The sequence below is a fragment of the Phascolarctos cinereus genome, unplaced genomic scaffold (assembly GCF_003287225.1).
Source record: "Phascolarctos cinereus isolate Bilbo 61053 unplaced genomic scaffold, phaCin_HiC Scaffold_9;HRSCAF=440, whole genome shotgun sequence".
NCBI lineage: Eukaryota > Metazoa > Chordata > Mammalia > Diprotodontia > Phascolarctidae > Phascolarctos > Phascolarctos cinereus.
Window position 1 is genome coordinate 41,812,663 of NW_027556402.1, and position 19,614 is coordinate 41,832,276.

Here is a 19,614-nt window from a genome sequence, read left to right on the forward strand (position 1 = left end):
CAAACAGCTGAAGCGATGAAAGACAGCACTGAATTTCGTTCCTGTGTAAGAGGCACCATGGAATTATGCCAATCTCACAGTCACATGTTTCACCTTGAAGGAATTATGAAAAGTAAATTCTTGCCATATATATATATATATATGTGTGTGTGTGTGTGTGTGTGTGTGTACATATATATATATGTGTGTGTGTACATATATATATACATATATATATATATATATATATTTATCTGACTATGCATATTTATCATCAGGGTTTCAATTGTCTTTCTTTTTTTCCCCTAATTTGGGGGAGGGGTGAGAGGAAGACAGAAAAGAGATAAAAAAAAAAGATTTTTTTAATTGAAAAAAGTTAAATCAAAAAAATTTTAAAAAAGTAAACCCTCAGGTATCATTAGGGAAATAATTACATAAATAACTGCTGATATTCATACAATACTCTACAACCTAAAACGACTCATTTGATTCCAACAATATTATCCTGCAAGGTATTAAATTAGTCATCTATGCGGCAGCCACTGGGGATACAAAGTTTACAGTCTTACCCAGGGAAACAACACGCACATACATAGATAGATACAACACAGATACAAAATAACTTGGGTGGAGGGAGAGAACATCTGGATGGAATAGGAAAGGTCCCATGTATAAGGTGATGCTTGAGCTGGGCCTTTAAAGAACCTAAGGATTCTAAGAGGCCAAAGGGAAGGAGAGATTGTGTTCCAGGCCTAGCAAAAAGAACACATATAGGGAAAAGTAACAAGGCCAGGCTGGCTGGACTACAGTGTTTGTGAACGGGACTAATATGTAATAAGGTGGGAAAGGTTGGGACAGGAGGTAAAATGTCTTAAATGCCTAACAGAGATTTATTTGATCTTAGAGGGAATAGAGAGCTGTTGGAGTTTATATAATAGAGGAGTGACATTGTTAGGTGTTAACCACCCCTGTTTTACAGATAAGGGAACTGAGATTCAGAAAGGTTAAATTACTTACACACTAGTATTAAAGGTAGGATTTGAACCCATCTGATTCTAGATCTTTCCCCCTATACCATACTGCATCCTAAGATGATACTCAGGTCATTCATAATTGCCAAGTTGAGAGAGACAGAGACAGAGAGAGAAGGGCAGGTTTTCTGGCAGCTGGTTTTACAGTAAACGGTCCCTTCAGCTCCAAATTTGTGATCCTGGGAGTGGCCAAGAACTGACTTCTTTGTGTATGTGAAGCATCCCTCTAGCAGAATGTAAGCTGTCTGAAGTAAAAGATTGTTTCACCTTTGTCCTTAAAACACCAGAGCCCAAGGCAGTAGCTTCCACACAGAAGTATCAATAAATGCTCACCATACCCTAGGTTCTAAAGAGTTGGAACCTATGGTCTATGTTAGCAGTAAAATCCTCATTCTCAGACTACATCAACCAAGTCAAGAGTCAGTGAGAAGGCCAGGCTGGGCCTCAAACTTTCCTGGAATCTAGATTTACTCATAAGGTAGAGAGAGGTCAAATCTAGAGTTCTGAGTTAAGTACACTAGAATGGCCAGACATCAGAAAATGAGACATCCTTTCAAGAAAAAAAAAATGAGAAAAATCTCAGTTTAGTAGTATTACCCAGCAACTGGACTAGGTCAGAAAGGCACACGGATATTTTATCTACAGTCTCTTCACAATAAGAATATGGGAAATGAAAAAGGAAGAGAAATGGCCCAAGAACCTCTGCTTCAGTTGCCTGGTATGATCAATCAATTTATTAAGCACCTACTATGTTCCAGGCACCATGCTATTGTGCTAAGGCTGAGGCCACAAAAAGACTGAAGTTAATCTAATATAGTTTGGCAAGAAATCCATGCCTCATTAAGCCCAAGGAGGAGAAGGGTCTGGGGGCAGAACAGCAAATCTTTCTGCAGCTCAGAAATATAGGATAACATGCCCAATCCCTCACATTGAAGGACACTATTCTGGTTAAAGGAGCAACGGGATGATGTTAAGTGGTTCACACCCATGAGCACCAGCGGATACCTGTAAATTGATTATAAGCATAATACCCCACACACACTGATTCTGTTGAAAAAAAAAGTGTTGAAACAATTCAAAGGACAATTGCTATCACTATAGCAATAATATTATATTGGGGAAAACTTTCTGGGGAAAATTTAGACAATAAATGCTTAAAACAGAGGCCTCTCTACAAACAAGTGACACCGCCAAAGGGCACTGCTTAGACATGGCTAACACGTTCCAGGGGTGTGAAGACTGGACACATACAGTGAGAGCTGAAAGTGCCCTCTTAATCGCCCTTCTTTAATAGACTGAAGAGCGAGGGGGGAAGGGAAGGGACACTATGACACATTGACACTGAAACTGAAGAAATCAAGCCAGAGTTTTTTAAGACCATGGGAGGCTGTGTGATATTTTCTTGTGTGTGTCCCGAAGAAGCTAGGTAGTGCTAGTAAGATGAAATTAAAGACGGGTAAATGAAAAGCCCCATACTTTAATGAAACAAAAATCAGGTACAGAAGCACAAGAAGAAAGTGTGTCGTGGCAGTCAAAAAGTGAAGGAAATCCTCGCACAAAGTAAGATGAGTAATACGTCCTAAGCAAAGGAAGTAAGAGTCCTTCTTAGGCAACACCAACTCAAAGCAGCCTATTTATTTGGGGGGGGGGGTTCATATCTTTCTACTTTGGTGAAGTTACTGTTTTATTCTAGTTGAATCTTTAGGGTTCAGAAGCAATATACATTACCTCCAGGATCACCTACAAAATGCTCTGTTTGACATTCAAAGCCCTTCATAACCCAGCTCCCTCCTACCTTTCCAGTCTTCTTTTTTAAAATTTATTTTTGTTAATTTATTCTGATTTATCAACAATCATTTCCATAAGCTTTTGAGTTTTAAATTTTTCTCCCCCTCCCTTCCCAAGACAGTGTGCAATGTGATATACACTATACATATACATTGCTATTAAATATATTTTCACATTAGTCATGTTGTAAGGTAGAATTAGGACCAATAGAAGGAGCCACAAGAAAGAAGAAACAAAACAAAACAGAAGAAAAAAAGGGCAAATAATATACTTTGATGTGCATTCAAACTCTACAGTTTATTCTCTGGATGTGGATAGCATTTTCCATCATGAGCCTTTTGGAGATGTCTTAGATCCTTGCCTTGCTGAGAAGGGCTAAGTCTATCAAAGTTAGTCACTGTATACAACATGACCGTTACTGTGTATATTCATCTGGTTCTCTTTCCAGGTTTTTCTGAAGTCCGCCTCCTCATCATTTCTTATAGCACAATAGTATTCCATTATATTCACATACCACAACTAAAGCAGCCTGTTTTAGAAGGGCCATGCAAATAAGAGCAGGACGACCAAGATGCTGAAGGAACTAGAAACAAAGAACTAAAAAACACGGTGATTTCTACTTTATAAATATTTGTTGAATTCAATCAGCTAAAGAAACTAGGGGTGTTAAGTTTATGAGAAGACTTAGGGTGAGTCTTCAAATACTTGACTCTTTGCCATGTGAAAGAAAGATGAGATTTATGTTGCCTGTCCATATCGGAGGCTACAGTGAAACATATTTGTGCTCAATATCAGGAAAAACTTGCCAACAATCTGAGCTATCCAAAGTAGAAGAGGACACCTCAGGGGATGAGAGTTAATTTCCCATAACTGGAATTAATAATTGTAGAAACAGTAATTGTTCATGGGTGGGTCAAACCAATTTAATAAAATGATATTGCCTAAATTAATTTACTTATTTAGTGTCATACCAGTAAAACTAACAAAAGATTGCTTTATAGAGCTAGAAAAAAATAGTAATGAAAATTCTTCTGGAGAGGAAAAAAAGGTCAAGAATCTTAAGGAAAAAAATGAAAAAAAAATGGGAAAGAAGGCTAGAACCAGACCTTAAACTATATTACAAAATGGTAATCATCAAAACAATTTGATACTGGTTAAAAAGCAGAGAAGCTAACTGATGGAACAAATTATATACACAACTTAAAGAAGCAAAAGAACTTAGCAGTCTAGTATGCAATAAACCCAAAGACCCCTGGGCAAGGACTCACTTATCTGACAAAAGCTGTTGGGAAAACTTGGCAGCAGTCTAGCAGAAATTAAGGTTTAATATGTGTATGGATATGCATATGCATATGCTACATGCAAATGCATACATGACCTAGATATAAAAGGTCACACCACATATAAAGTGGAAGAGCAGGGAAGTTACCTTTTGGATCTATGGATGAGGGAAGATTTCATGACCAAACAAGAAACAGAATCACAGAATATAAAATGAACAATACTGATTACATAAAATTAAAGGTTTTACATATAACTTGAGGTCTTCAAAGCAGAGGTTGGATAAGTTCTTCCTGGCCACGCCAGCATGACTGATGATTTGGAGAGGGTTGTTAATAGATGACTTCAAAGCTCCCTCTCAACTTTTACGTTTTATGATTCTATATAATTTTATGAACTTGATGTTTCTTTTTTCGTAAATAGGTTGATACTGACAGAGGCATGACCCTTGAAGTGAACTGAAGAGGGTGTGAAGGCTCTCTGATACTTCATAACATAAGTGAAGACTGAAGACTCCAACTCAGCCCAAGAACTGAGCTATGTTATTCTCCAAGTTTAGGCTGAAGGATATTATAACAGGGAATCTCGATTTTAGAATTAGTGTGGGAGTCAGCTACTCTAATTCAAGCTGCCTAGACAGATTGTAGAAATGCTTCTTCTAAGACTTTCATGAACTGATGCAGAGTGAAGTGAGCAGAACCCGGAAAAGAATGTGCACAATTACAACAATGCTATAAGTAAAACAACTCTGAAAGGTTTTGGACCTGTGAGCAACACAAAGATCAACCATAGTGCCAGAAGACTCATGATGAAACTCAAAAGTTGGACTCAGAAGTGCAGATTGGACCCAAAAGTACAGATTAAGGCAAATTCTGACATGGCTAACATGGGACTAGGTTTTGCTTAACTATACATTTGTAATGAATTTTGGTTTTCTTGTTTTTTCAAAGGAGGGGAGAGGGAAGTAGGAGAGTGAGAATATGGAACTAAAATTAAAATAAAATCAAAAAAATATATAGAAATGTCTACAACATTAACTATGAGCTTGGGAAGAAGCTAATGGCTAGAAGAAAAAATAAGATACAAGTGGGAGGGACCATGGTGTCCTTGAGCAAAGAATGAGTCTTGTCCAATAAGGAAGGGTTAAAGTGGCCCTGAAGAACATTCTTATAGGAAAAGAGGAATAAGCATGAGATGTGAGATATGGACTGGAATAAGCTTGGTGTAGAAAAAGTTTTTTTGCAGTGGGAGGGTGCCTCTAAGTGTGGCAGAGAAGCATACTAGCTTTATTGGGGCATAAGTTAGAGACAGAAGGGACCCCTTAGAGGCCATCAAAGCTAATCCTCCTATTTTACAGATAAGGAAGCTAAGACCCAGAGAAGTTACATTTATCCAAGATCACACAGTGAGGAGGTGATAGAGCTGGGATTCAAACCTAGGTCCTCAGATCCCAAATCCAGCACATTTCCCACTGTACCAAGCTGTCTGTAGTCTTCATCACAGAAATACAAATGTACCATGGACACAGTAACAATTCATATTTGAATCCTTTTTTAAGGATTACAAAATGCTTTTATTTACTTATTTTTTACAACAGCCCTGTGAAGAAGGATGGTTCAGTGGAAAGAAGGTTGGATTTGCAATTAACCTGGGTTCCAATCACAGCTCTGCCACTTTCTAGTTGTCCTTAACCTGTCTGGGTCCCTCATTTGTAGAGAGAAAAGGCCAAACAAGGTGCCTTCTGACCTTTTCCAGCTCTGTATCTAAGACCATATGATCTCCATTTTGTGGTTAACTGCCTTGTCCAAAGTCTCATGGTTATCTTGAGGGTAAGGGTGGTAACTACAGCCACAAGGTGAGACCTAATGAAATCCATGAAAGTGAGCTAGGGGAGGATTTCATTTTGGGGGTACAGATGAAAAAAGATTTAAAATTCCATTAATAAGAGAAAAATAGGTATCAGCTTCCATTTTATGTCACCCAGCCAATTAAAGTGGTGACTTTTAAAAGTCATCATACTACTTGTTTTCAACCCAGACAGTTCAGAGTAAACCTAGCAAACATAAGAGTTCCAAGGTATCATTACTGATTCTAATTTAGAGCCAACATTTGTTGTTATTATGTTGCCAATTTTCTGGGAAGTAACCACCCAATACCCATCGAAAATAATTCCATTTGTAAATCAGGTTTCTAATTATGTTGGAAACAATGCTAATAAATTCAGGAAAGAACAACTGATTCTGTCAACCCTGACTGATCATACTGGATAATTTGTATTAAGCCCCTTCTATCAATTTCGCTGTTATGACCTTCGAAGATCTTACCTGATCCTCCTTTTATTTTTCTCCTGTTCCACCTCCTATAGAGACACCATTTCTTGGGGGAAGCAATGTCAGAAGGAAGCAGCTATGGCCTAATAGGATTAGCCTGTTCTCCAAATCACATGGCCTGGGTCTTTCCCTTTCCTTCTCTCCCTAAATAAAAGCTACCTCCTGTGTGGGACTGTTAAACCAGAATAAAGTAACACACAGAGTTCTAACAGCTCTGTGAAATGATCGAAGTAAAATAGTCTGAAAAACATCTAAAAAGGCTCACACTAAGAAAAGAACAAATGTAAAAAATAGACATTTCTCTGTCAATGACTATATACAAACACTAAAGGAAATTAATACAGAGAAGCACTTTATGTTATTTAATTTGCAAATACCCCAAATACAAGCAAAGCAAAGTATACAAGAAAAGAGGAGGTAATGAAATTAACTAGCTCACGTTTAAAGATTAAAAGGGGAAAAAAAAGACTGAGGTGTGGAATAAAATAGAGAACAAAGAAGAACCATCATGGCATAAAAAGGACCCAAGAGTATAACAATTTCAGGGGAACTAACTCAGGTGTAAGAATTGAACTAAGTTACCATAAACATATCCTCCACACTAACCCCATACACTCTGTCCCAATGAATCAATGTTTTTGTTTTTTTAATGGAGGGAATAGCTGAATAGGAATTTTGCATATGAAAGTGAAAAAACTATATTTCACACCGCACTCAAAATTTATCAGTTCTCTTCTTTGGAAGTGTATAGTGTTTTGCATCATGAGTTCTTCAGAACTGTTATATTGATCAGAGTAGATAAGTGTTTCACAGTTGATCATCATTACAATGCTCTTGTCACTGTATACAAGGATTTTTCTGGTTCTGCTCACTTCACTTCACATCAGTTCATATAGTTCTTCCCAAGTTTTTCTGAAACCATCTCCCCCGTCATTTCTTATAGCACAATAGTGTTCCATCACAATCACATAAAACATGTTTAACCATTTCCTAGTTGACGAGCCTCCCTTCAATTTCTAATTCTTCGCAACCACAAAAAGAGTGGCTATAAATATTTTTGTACATACAGGTCCTCTCCCCTTTTCTTTGATCTCTTTGGAATGCAGAGCTAGTAGTGGTATTCCTGGGTCAAAGGGTCTGCACAGTTTTATAGCCTTTAGAGCAAAGTTCCAAGTCGCTCCCCAGAATGACTGGATCAGTTCACAACTCTACCATCAGCGCATTACTGTCCCAATTTTTCCACATCTCCAGAATTTGTCATTTTTCTTTTCTGTCATGTCAGCCAATCTTACAGGTGAGAGGTGGCACCTTTGAGTTGTTTTCATTCATCTATCTCTAATCAATAGTGATTTAGAGCATTTTTTCATATGACTATTAAAAGCTTTGATTTCTTCTTCTGAAAACTGCCTGCTCATGACCCTTGATTGCTGAGCAATGGCTTGAAGAACATTCTTATAGAAGAGAAGGTATGAGCTTGCGGGGAGTGATGGGCACCAGGATGAGCTTAGTTTGGTAAAAATTTGTGCCATGGGAGGCTGCCTTCTGTGTGAGACTGTCATACTGCCCAGGGCAGATTTCCACCCCCTGGAAAAGGGGCAGTGAATTTCTAGGGGTAGGCAGCATCCAAAGTGCTAGGGGGAAGTGCAGTGCTAAGGAACAAACGGCCTGGCCTTTGGGCCAAAGACTGGGAGGGAAGGAAAGGAAAAGACCAAGGTCATGGGATTTGGAGAACAGGCTAACTCTTATTAGGCCATGGATGCTTCCTTCTGACATTGCTTCCCCCATGAAAAGGTGTCTCTATACGAGCTGGCACAAGAAAAAAATAAAGGGAGATAAAGGTAAGTTCTTTAAAGGTCATAACATTGAAACTGATAGAAGTAACTCAGTTCTTTTACCCCTTGAGTAATATATCATAAAGTATGGCATGTGATGAATATCTCACACCAACATGAATATTAAAGGATGTATACACAACCTGAATGGTAAAGTTTGTAAAACCATTAGTAAAATAATAACACAACCAGATCTCATTCCTTTCACAACTATGGCAAAGGGGAAATCTGGAACTAAAATAAAGGACAGAAATAAACACAAAAGAAAAACAGATCACTTCAATTATGTAAAACTGAAAAGCTTTTATACTAACAAAATCAATGCAATTAGGATAAAAATGCAAGTGGTCATCTGGGGAAAAAAATCTTTGCATTATATATCTCTGATAAGGGTCTGATATCCAAGATATATAGGGAATTAATGTAAACACATAAGAATGACTGCTATGTCTGAACTGATAAAGAATCAAAAGATATGAATGAATAGTTCTCAAGAGAAAATTGGAAGCTATTAACCAACACATGAAAGATTGATCCAAATCACCAAAAACAAAATTAAAATTAAAACCAACTCTGAGTTTTTATCTCAGACACAGCAAAATGGCTGAAATACTCTTCCAGATCTGTCAGGTTGCTACAGCCAGTTCTCCCTATGTGAGAACATAAGCAAGGCAAAAGCTTCTAGAAAAAAATTCTTACTGTACAGCCCAGATATTTTTACCATTCTCCAATCAGTCTGAGGAATCACTAATCATTTGAACTGAAGTGCATAGAAACCCATAAACCAAAAGAGATCAGTTGTCAAACATTCCTCTATTTCCTCTTTGTTCAACGCAAGTGAATAGGAAAGCCTCACCTGTGTAAGGTAGAGTGTGTCTTTGAACATAACCAATGGATCCGAGTTTTGAGGAAGCTGAAATGATTATCAGCCTGATCAAGCATCTCAGTATTACCATTTTTATGATGCTGTCGATGCAATGAAAAACTACTATTGTAAGACCAATCTTCAGCAGAGGAGACCTTTTTAGAAACAAAGGAAGAGATGAAAATGGAGCCATGGCAACAAAAAATACTTCTCTACAGGCTGAGGATAATGACTTTAGAAAACACCCTACAACACTGCAGAAGATGTTTATATGTGCTCTTTGTGGTGACATTTTCACAAATGCTTTCAATTTTCCCATCCCACATCCTTATCAGTAATGGACTAGCCTAAATCAAGTTGCTATTCAGGATACTGAAAACCAGTATTGGTGAAACCAGGCTAGGGTGCCCAAATCCTTCTTTGCAGGATTCTGGAAAAGTGCTTCTGTCCAAATCAATGCTTTGCTAAAATCTGCTAAAATTCCCTGGTTGTTTAATTATTGTCCTTTTCAAAATCTTAGTTTGTTTATTTAGGCTAAAGGAGTCTCACAGTGAATGGGAATTCATTATGATAAAAATGAATGGGAATCTATGTACAGGTGAAATTGGTCACAAAATCTGGAACGCAGACAAAATTCTACTATCAAAATGGTAATGTCACTGAGTTTGCTCATCTGTTCTATCCTAATTCTTTCTTTTCACCAAAGTTTTAACAATTTACTCTTGAAGTTACAAAGGTGAGGAAAAGATAATAAGTTCTACTTTGGACATGTTGAGTGGGAAATGCATAAATGATAGCAAGGAAGAAACATCCAGCAGGTATTGATAAAACATGACAGGAGTTTGCAACAGAAATCAGGGCTGGCTATGTACATTTGGGTCTGATTTGCATAACAATGATAGTTGAATCCACTGGAGATGGTGAGATCCTAGGTCAGTGCATATATATATATATATATATATATATATATAGAGAGAGAGAGAGAGAGAGAGAGAGAGAGAGAGAGAGAGAGAGAGAAAAGACTCGGGCCCACGACAAGGCCCTGGGTAAGACCCACAATAAGAGGGTAAGAGATAGAGGCAAATGGACAGATGGATAAAAGAAGAACCTGGAGAACCAGCTTTTCTGGTGCAAAAGATTATTTTGTAATTTATTGTGATTTCTCCAGATATTGTAATTTTACTTTGAAAATTTTTTTCTTCCTACATCCATTTTCTCTCCTTTATGAGAAAAAAACCACACCATGTCAACTGACAAAGCTGGTCTTGTCCTTCAAGATATTCTTAAATTCTGGTCCTTCTAGACCCTGTCACAGAGACTTTGGAAAACTGTTGTTGTTGTTCAGTTATTTCAGTTGTATCTGACTCTTCATGACCCCATTTGGGGTTTTTCTTGGCAAAGATACTAAAGTGGTTTGCCATTTCCTTCTCCAGCTCATTTTTCAGATGAAGAAACTGAGGCAAACAAGATTAAGAGACTTGCCCAGGGTCACACAGCTTGTAAATGTCTGAGGCCAGATTTAAACTGAGGAAGACAAACACTGACCTCCTGACTCCTGGCCTGGCATTTTATCCACTGCACCACCTAGCTGCCCCTTGGACACTGTTACTACACCTTTAATATAGAGGGGAAAATCTTGAGGACTGACTGTGAACTCTCATCTTTGGAGGAGTCTGTGTGAAGCAACAAGAAAGGACTAAGACCACGTTTCTCGAGCAGATTTGGCAAACTAACTGTCACAGAGACAATGTTTGTGACAGACTGAAGTAGTTCACTGTCATGGCAGAAAGAATCTGGTAAGTGACTACAGGTTAGGTGCCATGAGACAACAAGTCTTCAAGTGACTTGGAGAATAAACCATTATCTTTGGAAGTCTGAAGATACATTCTGAGAAAAATAAGTTTAATTTATTCTGTAGAGAAGAGAATTTCTTTGGGGAACTAAGAGACAAAAACTGCCATCCTGAGAGATGATCTCTTGAGAGAACTGGGCCCGGAGAAGAGACATCTCAAGAGTAGATATGAGAGCTGTCTACAAATACAGGAGAAGTGGTGATGGGGCCCCAGAGGGCCAGAACCAGAAGCACAGAGGTCATCTTGGGCCTGACGCCAAGAAAAACTTCCTAATGATGAGAACTGTCCAAAAGTGAAAAGCTGGCCCAGAAAGGTGGTGTTGAGTACGTTATCTGTATGACGAGATGGCTGATACGACATCTGATGTATTATCAGAGGGTCGCAACAGTCTCTTCAAATTGAGTGATTCCATAGAAGGCGAATTGTTGGACCATGGTTCCAGTATTTTGGAAGTGTTGGCAGCTATAGCCCTTGGGAGAAAAGTCCAATTGACAACTTCTTTTCCTTGCTTCTGAAGTGACTCTAGCTGCAAAATTCTCACTTCTAATACACTGCTGAAATATTTATCTGTCTTTCTATCATTTGCCACTATTAATAAGTTATAGAGCCAGCAACAATGATGGTTGTCTAGACTATGAGATAAGGATTTGAGACTCAAAGAAAAGGAAAAACTTATAGGAAAAAAATGTCCTTGGTTTTATTGCATTGGAAGCCCAAAGCTAATGAATTTATGAGAAATATCTTGCATTTTAAAGTACTTTCTGAGGCAATTCCCATTCATGCCTAGACAGCTAGCCTTTAAACCCAGACAGAGAATGGAAAAGGTAACTGTCAAGCAGCAAGCTGAAGGGTGGAGGTTTGGTGCATTTATTTCCCAGAACATCTGAGAGATTTTGTACATATCACTCTGCAAAACACAATCACACCTTTCCACAGGATTGTGACCAAGAGTGGTGGTTCATATAGAGCCAGTTACACACACTCAAAAACTCTGTATATGAACTCATAGGTTCAGTGTTCATCTTTATTCCTATCCCTGTTTATATAATCAGACTACTATCAGGAATAAACACATGTGATACAAAGGAAAGAATACTGTGGGGCAGCTAGATGGCACAGTGAATAGAGCTCTGGCCTTGGAGTAAGGAGCACCTGAGTTCAAATCCAGCCTCGGACAGGTAACAGTTACTAGCTGTGTGACCCTGCGCAAGTCACTTAACCCCAGTCGCCTCACCAAAAAAAGAAGAAAAAAAAAAGAATACTGGCTGTGGAGTCTGAGGACTTGGGGTCAAACCCTACCTTTGATATTTTATATTAGTGTGACTTTGGACAAGTGAATTATCCTCTCTGGGCTTCAGATTGCTCATCTGTAAAACAATGGTGGGGTGAGGTGAGATGGACTAGATACCTTTAAGATTTCTTCTAGTTTCAGAGCTATGATCCTACAATTCTGAAAGTCTTTGGAGCCAGAAAGTTAAATTTATACAGAAAATATTACTTGCAAACCAACCACAATGTCTAAAACAGACCTAAAAGAGTCTGACAATATGAAATAAAAACATAAGAAATATTCACTTAGCCCACACACCTTCTTCTTACTGAGTTAAGCTAACCAAATCTTTATTATATGGGCAAGACCAAATATAAGAGAAAGAAAATATGTTTATAGTAGGTGGTTAATCTAAATAATTTCTGTAACGTGATAAGTTTGACCTGAGTAATCAGTGGCTCTTTAGATATCAAAATAAGTAAATAATTCAAAGGAAAAATAATGTTTCCATGCATAATAAGTAAAAGGAAACAATATTGAAGGTACATAATTGACAGCAAAAATAAAGTCAACAGTAGCATTTAATAAATGTATGCTGAATGAATTCAAAGAATACTATTTAGAGGAGATTTACCTTACATGATAATGTAAAAAAATTATCTCTTCTCTTATTTCTTTCCCTAATACTTACTTTATGTAAGAAAGTGAACATGCTATGTCATCCATTGGCCAGTGTCTTTTGTGCTCCAAGTCCTATCACTCTGACTCTCTGATGCAAGAGAAAAATGAAACACAGGTTTACCTTTTCCAATGTACTGAAGGAAGGCCAGGATTGATATCCATATTCAGAAACAAATCGAGCTTTAGGAAACACTCTCCAGTTCCAGCAGTCACTGTAATAGTCATAAAAATGTACATCACCAAAATGGGTGTCATAAGGTTTGCGGGAAAGCCAGCCTTCAGCTATGGATTCTGCTCCATTTGTGGGGCTAGATGCAACATAAGGACGAGTCTGGTCCTCCTATATTAAAATAAATCAAATCAAATAAGGGTTTAAAGAGTCAAACTTTCATTTGGAAAATGAAAACCCCAAATCAGTTTCCTGCCTTAAACTAAACTATCTTCCACTAGAATGACAAGCAATTGATTTTGAAATAAGACAATTTTCTTGTTGCAATATATCTGATTTATATGCCCCACCCCTTCACTAAGGTAAAATGTAAGCACCTAAGGGGCAGGGACTGACTCACTTTGTCTTTCCCTCCCGGGCCCTTAGCAAATTTCCTGACATACAGATGATACTTAATACTTACTGACTGATTATTTTCACTAACATGAAAATGCACAACAATTCCCACAACCTTGTTCATTGCCCTTCATTCTTTGAAATCCATGATTGGATATACCCCAGTTATCTCCATGCAGATGACTCCCAGATCTACACATCCAGTCCTCATCTATTCTGGAGTTCCAGTTCAACATCACCTCCTGTCTATGGAACGTTTCCAATTGGGTGTCCTTTAGCCCCCTCAAATAAGAAGCCCAAAATGGAAGCAAAATCAGAATCTTCCTGAGTTACCTGTTACCTATTTCTATTGAGAGTATCATCATACTTCTAGTGAAACAGGTTTATAACGTCATGGCAGGTTCTTCATTCTTTCTTACCTCCACCCCTCATATTTATTTGCCAGGACATGTCAATTCTATCTCCACATCTCTCACAATCATCCCCCTTCTTCCCTTCCACTCCTGCTGTCACTACCTTATTTCAGGACCTCACCACTTCTCCCTAGACTTGTACGATAATCTTTTACTTGGTCTCCCTGGATCTACTTTCTACCCTCTCAAATCCAATGTCTACACAGCTGGCAAACTGCTATTCCTGAGCAAAGGCACTCCCCTGCCCAAGAAGCTTTAGTAGTTCTTTGGGACAAAATACAAACTCCTCTGTCTGGCATTTTAAGGCCCTTTACAATCTGCCTCCAGACTTTCTCTCCAGGTTGACTTCACAATACTCCCCCTCACACATTATATTCCAGCCAAAACTGCCTACTCACTGTTTCCCTGTCCATGACCTTCATTTCTCCCAACTGGTGCCTGGAATACACTTCCTCCTCACTTCCACCTCTTGGAATACCTAGTATCTTTCAAACCTCAACTGAAGTATATGTTTTTTTATTATTTTATGTGTGTATATGTATCCATACATATATGTGTGTATATATATGTGTGTGTGTGTGTGTATGTGTATATATATATATATATACTTTGTATGTGTAGAAACTGGATATATATATAACATACATTTTATATTGGCACATTTATGTGCATGTTGCTTACTTCTTGTAGAATGTAAGCTCCTTGAGGGCAAATAGTCAACAAGCATTTAATAGATGTGTACTATGTGCCAGGACAAGCAAAGATTGCTTCCTTATTTTCTTTGTATTCCCCAATGCCTAAAACAGTGCCTGGTACAGAGTAGCACTTTAAAAAGGGTTGTTAAATGAAAAGGGCTTATTCCAGCCAGGAAAGTGATTAACTAGTCTCTACCTAAGAGTGCCTGCTCATTGGATAACGAAACTAAACAGCTAACTTCACCCCAATTCCACTGGTTTTCAGATTTCCATTTAACAATGCCATGCAAAATCCCATATTTATAATGGATGATCTGGGATGACAATATGATACAGTTCTGAGAAAGATTACACAAAAGAAACATGCTATGCAATAGGAAATTAATTCTAAGGATTGATAAGTAATTAATAGAACTGATCAAACAAGCATGTCTTCTTACTTTTAAAACCCAGGACTTTGCAGTATTGCATTGTATGCTGTGTGAATAATGTGGAAATCTGGTTAATATGACTGTACACATATAGCCTATATCAGATTGCTTGCCGTCTTGGGGAGAGGGGAGGGGAGGGAGGGAAGAAAAAAATTTGGAACTCAAAATCTTATAAAAGTGAATGTTGAAAACTATCTTTCCATGTAATCGGAAAAAAAATAAAATACCATATTAAGTAGGGAAAAAAAGATTGTATGCTGTATTTTAGTGCTATTTCTCTTCAAAGCACTCTACAAACCACAAGTCCTCTTACAAGCACTAAATACTACTCATAACATCCAAAGGAGGCCAATAAGTCTTAGAGAAATACACATTATTATCCCCATTCTACAGAGGGAAAAAGGCAGCAGAGGGAAGTCATTTGCTCTTGTTCATTGGTGTCGAAACAGCGACCACGAGAAAAAAGTCACATCTATATTTAGAACACAGTAAAAAAAAAAATCTTCCTTGAAATTACATAATTATTAATTAACCCTCATACTTCCCTCTAGAGAAAAGGAGTAACGTTCCCATTATATGGAAATATTATAAAGTTAAGATCACAAAACACCTTACGTGGTCTATTGGATAAAATAAAGACACTTTAGCCAGGCATTCAAGGTTTTCTAGAACCTAGCTCCAAAACACTTTTCCTGTCTTATTTACATCATACACACACATACATACACATATCCATATATGCATCTTAGAGTTGGAAGGAACCCAACTAGTTCGACCTATACCTGAAACAGGAATTTCCTCTATAACTTTAATAGCTTAAAAACTGCAGTAAAGGGCAGGTAGGTGGTACAGTGGATGGAGCACCAGCCCCGGATTCAGGAGGACCTGAGTTCAAATTTGACAACATAACACTTACTAGCTCTGTGACCCTGGGCAAGTCACTTAACCCCATTGCCTAACCCTAAAAAAAAAAAAAGCTGCACTAAGATTTCTAGGAGAACCTGAATAAGAAACTGATTGAAATTTATAAGAATAAGAGCCAGTCACAAGTAGATGGCCAGAAGATGTGAACAGGTGGTCTTCAAATAAAGAAAGGCAAGCTATCAAAAACCATAGGAAAAAATGCCCCAAATTGCTAACAATTAGGGAAATAGTAGTGGTAATAATGGACATTCTTGATTTGCCCCTAATCTAACTGGAAAGACTGCTAGTCTTTCTGCTTTACATAAAATGTTTGCTCTGGGTTTTAGATAGATATTATTTACTATATTAAGGAAAGGTCCGTTTATTCCTGTTGACTAATTTGTTTGTTTTTAATAGAAATGGGTATTGGATTTTGTCAAAGGCTCTCTCAGCATTGATATAATCATGTGATTTTTATTATATTGTCCATTAATTAAGATCAATTATTGCAGAGTTGTCCTTATATGGAATTAAACCTGCATCTACTCTGTTCAAAACACACAATCTTTTTTTCCCACTTAATAGTATTTTATTTTTTCCAATTAATGTAAAGATAATTTTCAACATTCACTTTTATATGATTTTGAGTTCCTAATTTTTCTCCCTCCCTCCTTCCTCTTCCTCCCCCTCCCCAAGACTGCAAGCAATCTGATATAGGCTATACATGTATAATCACAGTAAATATATTTCCACATTAGTCATGCATCATACAATCTTTAAAATATATTGTTGTACCACTCTACTAATGGTTTAATATTTTTACATCGACATTCATTGAGGATACTGGTCTATAGAAAAGGTTCGCAACCTTTTCTACAGACCCTCAAATGAGTCCATAGACAGATTTCAAGGGGTTCATGAACTTGGATGGGAAAAAAATCATATCTTTCTTTTCACTAACCTCTAACTGAAATTTGCCATTTCACTCAGCTATTTAAACTTTTTCTTCCTGAGAAGGGGTTCACAGGCTTAACCAAATCATTAAAAAAAAAATCCATGACTGAGAGGGAGAGAGAGAGAAAGAGAGAGATTAAGATTAATTTTAAGAACCCCTAATGTGTAGTTATCTTTCTCTACTTTGTTTTCTTCCTTGATTCAGGTATTAAGAACAAATTTTCAACATAGAAATAACTTGGAAGTATCTCTTCTTTTCCCATTTTTGCAAACAGGGTATGTGACACTGAAATTGTTCTCTAAATGTTTGATAGAATTCACTTGTAAATTCATTTGGTTCTAAGGTTTTTGGTTTGGTTTGGGTTTTTTTGAGTTCATTATGGCTTATGCAATTTCTTTTTTCTAAACTGGTCATTTAAATAATCCAGTTCTGTTAAGCTGGGGATTTTATTATCATTATTATTATCATTATTGTAAATATTAATCTATTTCACTTAGTTTTCTTAGTATATAACAGAGAAAAATAATTTCTGATTGTTTATTTTCATTTGTTCTTCATTATTTACTTTCCCATGTTCGTATGTGAATTCTCTTTTTTCCTTTTTGATACAATTTGTTTACTTTTTAAAAAAGTATTCTAAATAATTATGTATCCATTGTATTAACTTCCTCCAAAAAAATAGTTCTAGGTTTTACTTATCAATTAACGAGCTGTTTTGCATTTAATTTTGTTCAACTCCTCTTTGATTTTTCAGAACTTCTACTTTGGTGTTTTGTTAAGGTTCTTCTGATTTTCTGCTTTCCTATTTCTTTTCTTTAATTACTTTCCAGGTTCATGGATCTGTTCTTTCTTTTATTGACAGAAGCATTTTACAGAAGTAAACTTTCCCCTAACACTGCTTCAGCTGCATTTCTTAAGTTTTGATACTTGTTTCATTGTTTTCTTTGTTGAAATTTTCCACTGTTTCCATTATATGTTCTGTGACCCACGGATCTTTAGGATTAAATTATTTATTCTCCAATGAATTTTTATTCCTTTCCTCAAAGGGTCTTTATTGAGTATGATTTTTATTACTCTGTGGTCAATAATGGACATCTTTAATAGTTCTGTTTTCCTGTATTTGTTTGCAATGTTTGTGTGTGGGTGGGTGTGGGTATGTGTGCCAACACATGGTCAATCTTTGCAAAGATGCCATGAAGAGATGAAAAATATGTAAACTCCTTTCCGATCCCATTCCGTAATTACCAGGGATTTATCATTTCTAATTCTTCTAATGTTCTACTCAGGTTCCTAACTTCTTTCATGCTTGTTTTTTGTTAGCTTTGTCTAGGTCTGAAAGGGGTACACTCTGTTATATTTTTTCTATTTTTCCCTAACTTTGTATGAAGTATTTAGATGCTATGCTGTTCAGGGTATATATATATATATACATATATATATACACACATACATATATACATATATATAAATATCACATACAATATATACACACACACAATAATACACATTATATATAACATTATATATATACATACACACACACACACACACACATATATATATATATATATATAAAGATTAATACTGGTTGATTATCTATGACAGGCCTGCACAACCTGCAGCCTGTGGACTGTTTATTGCCCATGGGCCACTCGCAGCATGCCAAAGGATTTTGGGCAGCTCGTCAAAAATGTAGAGGCTTTGTTCATGGGCTGCCCAAAATCCTTTGGCATGCCACAAGCAGCCCAAGGGCCACAGGTTATGTAGGCCTGATCTATGGAATCCTTAAACATACCACAGTGTCCCTACTTACCTATTTTTATTGTCTACTTTTGCTAATTCTTTCTCTGAAATTATGATTTTCCTTTTTTTAGTTCACTTGAATCATAAGAGATTTTATTCTCACCCCTAATTTTAACTGTGTGAATCTTTTTGTTTCAAATGTGTTTCTTTTAAACAACACCCTATCAGATTCTGCTTTTTAATCTATTCTGCTATTCTCTTTTGTTTTATAGATGAGTTCATCCCATTAGTGTTCATGGTTATCATGGATTACATATCTTCCTCCACCCTGTCCTCTTGTACTTTTTCTTCTCTTTTCCCCTGACCCTCTTCTTAATAAAGAAGAAGGTGGTGAAAGAGGAATATGCTTAATATTAGTGATCTATAATTAAAGCAACCTATTTCCATTCTGTTCCCTCTCTTCTCTTCCCCTTGCCCTGTCCCTATCATAGGCTTTTATTCTCTTTCTTTTTAATAATCCCCCAACCCTCCAATGCTGGAGTTTGTTTTGCTTATAACTACTACTTCACCTATCCTGCTTTCTATCTTAAATCCTCCCCCTTAAACCCTTAAAAAATTTCTCTTTTCCTGACCTTTCCTCCTCACCACACCATTTTCTTTTTGAGATTAACGCATTCCTACACCATGTTGTGGCTTCTGCCTGGCCAGTCTTGTCTCTACTCAAAGCTTCCACAGGATTCTAACAGTCTTTTTCTACAGTCCTAGACTTGAAGGAGGAGCTTATAGCAGTTTCTCTTTTGTTTTGTTTTCAATAATTATTCCTTCAGGTACATTTTTAGATTTTTTTCCTGGAATGTCTGTATGAGGTTTTGGCTCCTCTATGTCCTAAATGTGCTATCATTTCTCCACAACTCCCAGGAGACAGGAGCTTCCTTTTAGACAACAGAGGAGCACCAGGAACTTATTACAAACTACATCTGTAGTCATCTGGATTCTTCT

At 37.1% G+C, this 19,614-nt stretch overlaps 1 protein-coding gene across 1 annotated transcript in view; it reads right to left on the bottom strand.

Moving 5' to 3' along the window:
* MANBA (mannosidase beta) overlaps positions 1-19,614 on the bottom strand; it is a 107,406-nt gene that overhangs the window by 15,567 nt on the left and 72,225 nt on the right. Inside the window, 3 exon segments of the mRNA XM_021008374.2 lie at positions 9,098-9,156; positions 9,159-9,261; positions 13,032-13,250. Of these exon segments, the coding sequence (XP_020864033.1) occupies positions 9,098-9,156; positions 9,159-9,261; positions 13,032-13,250 (381 nt within the window).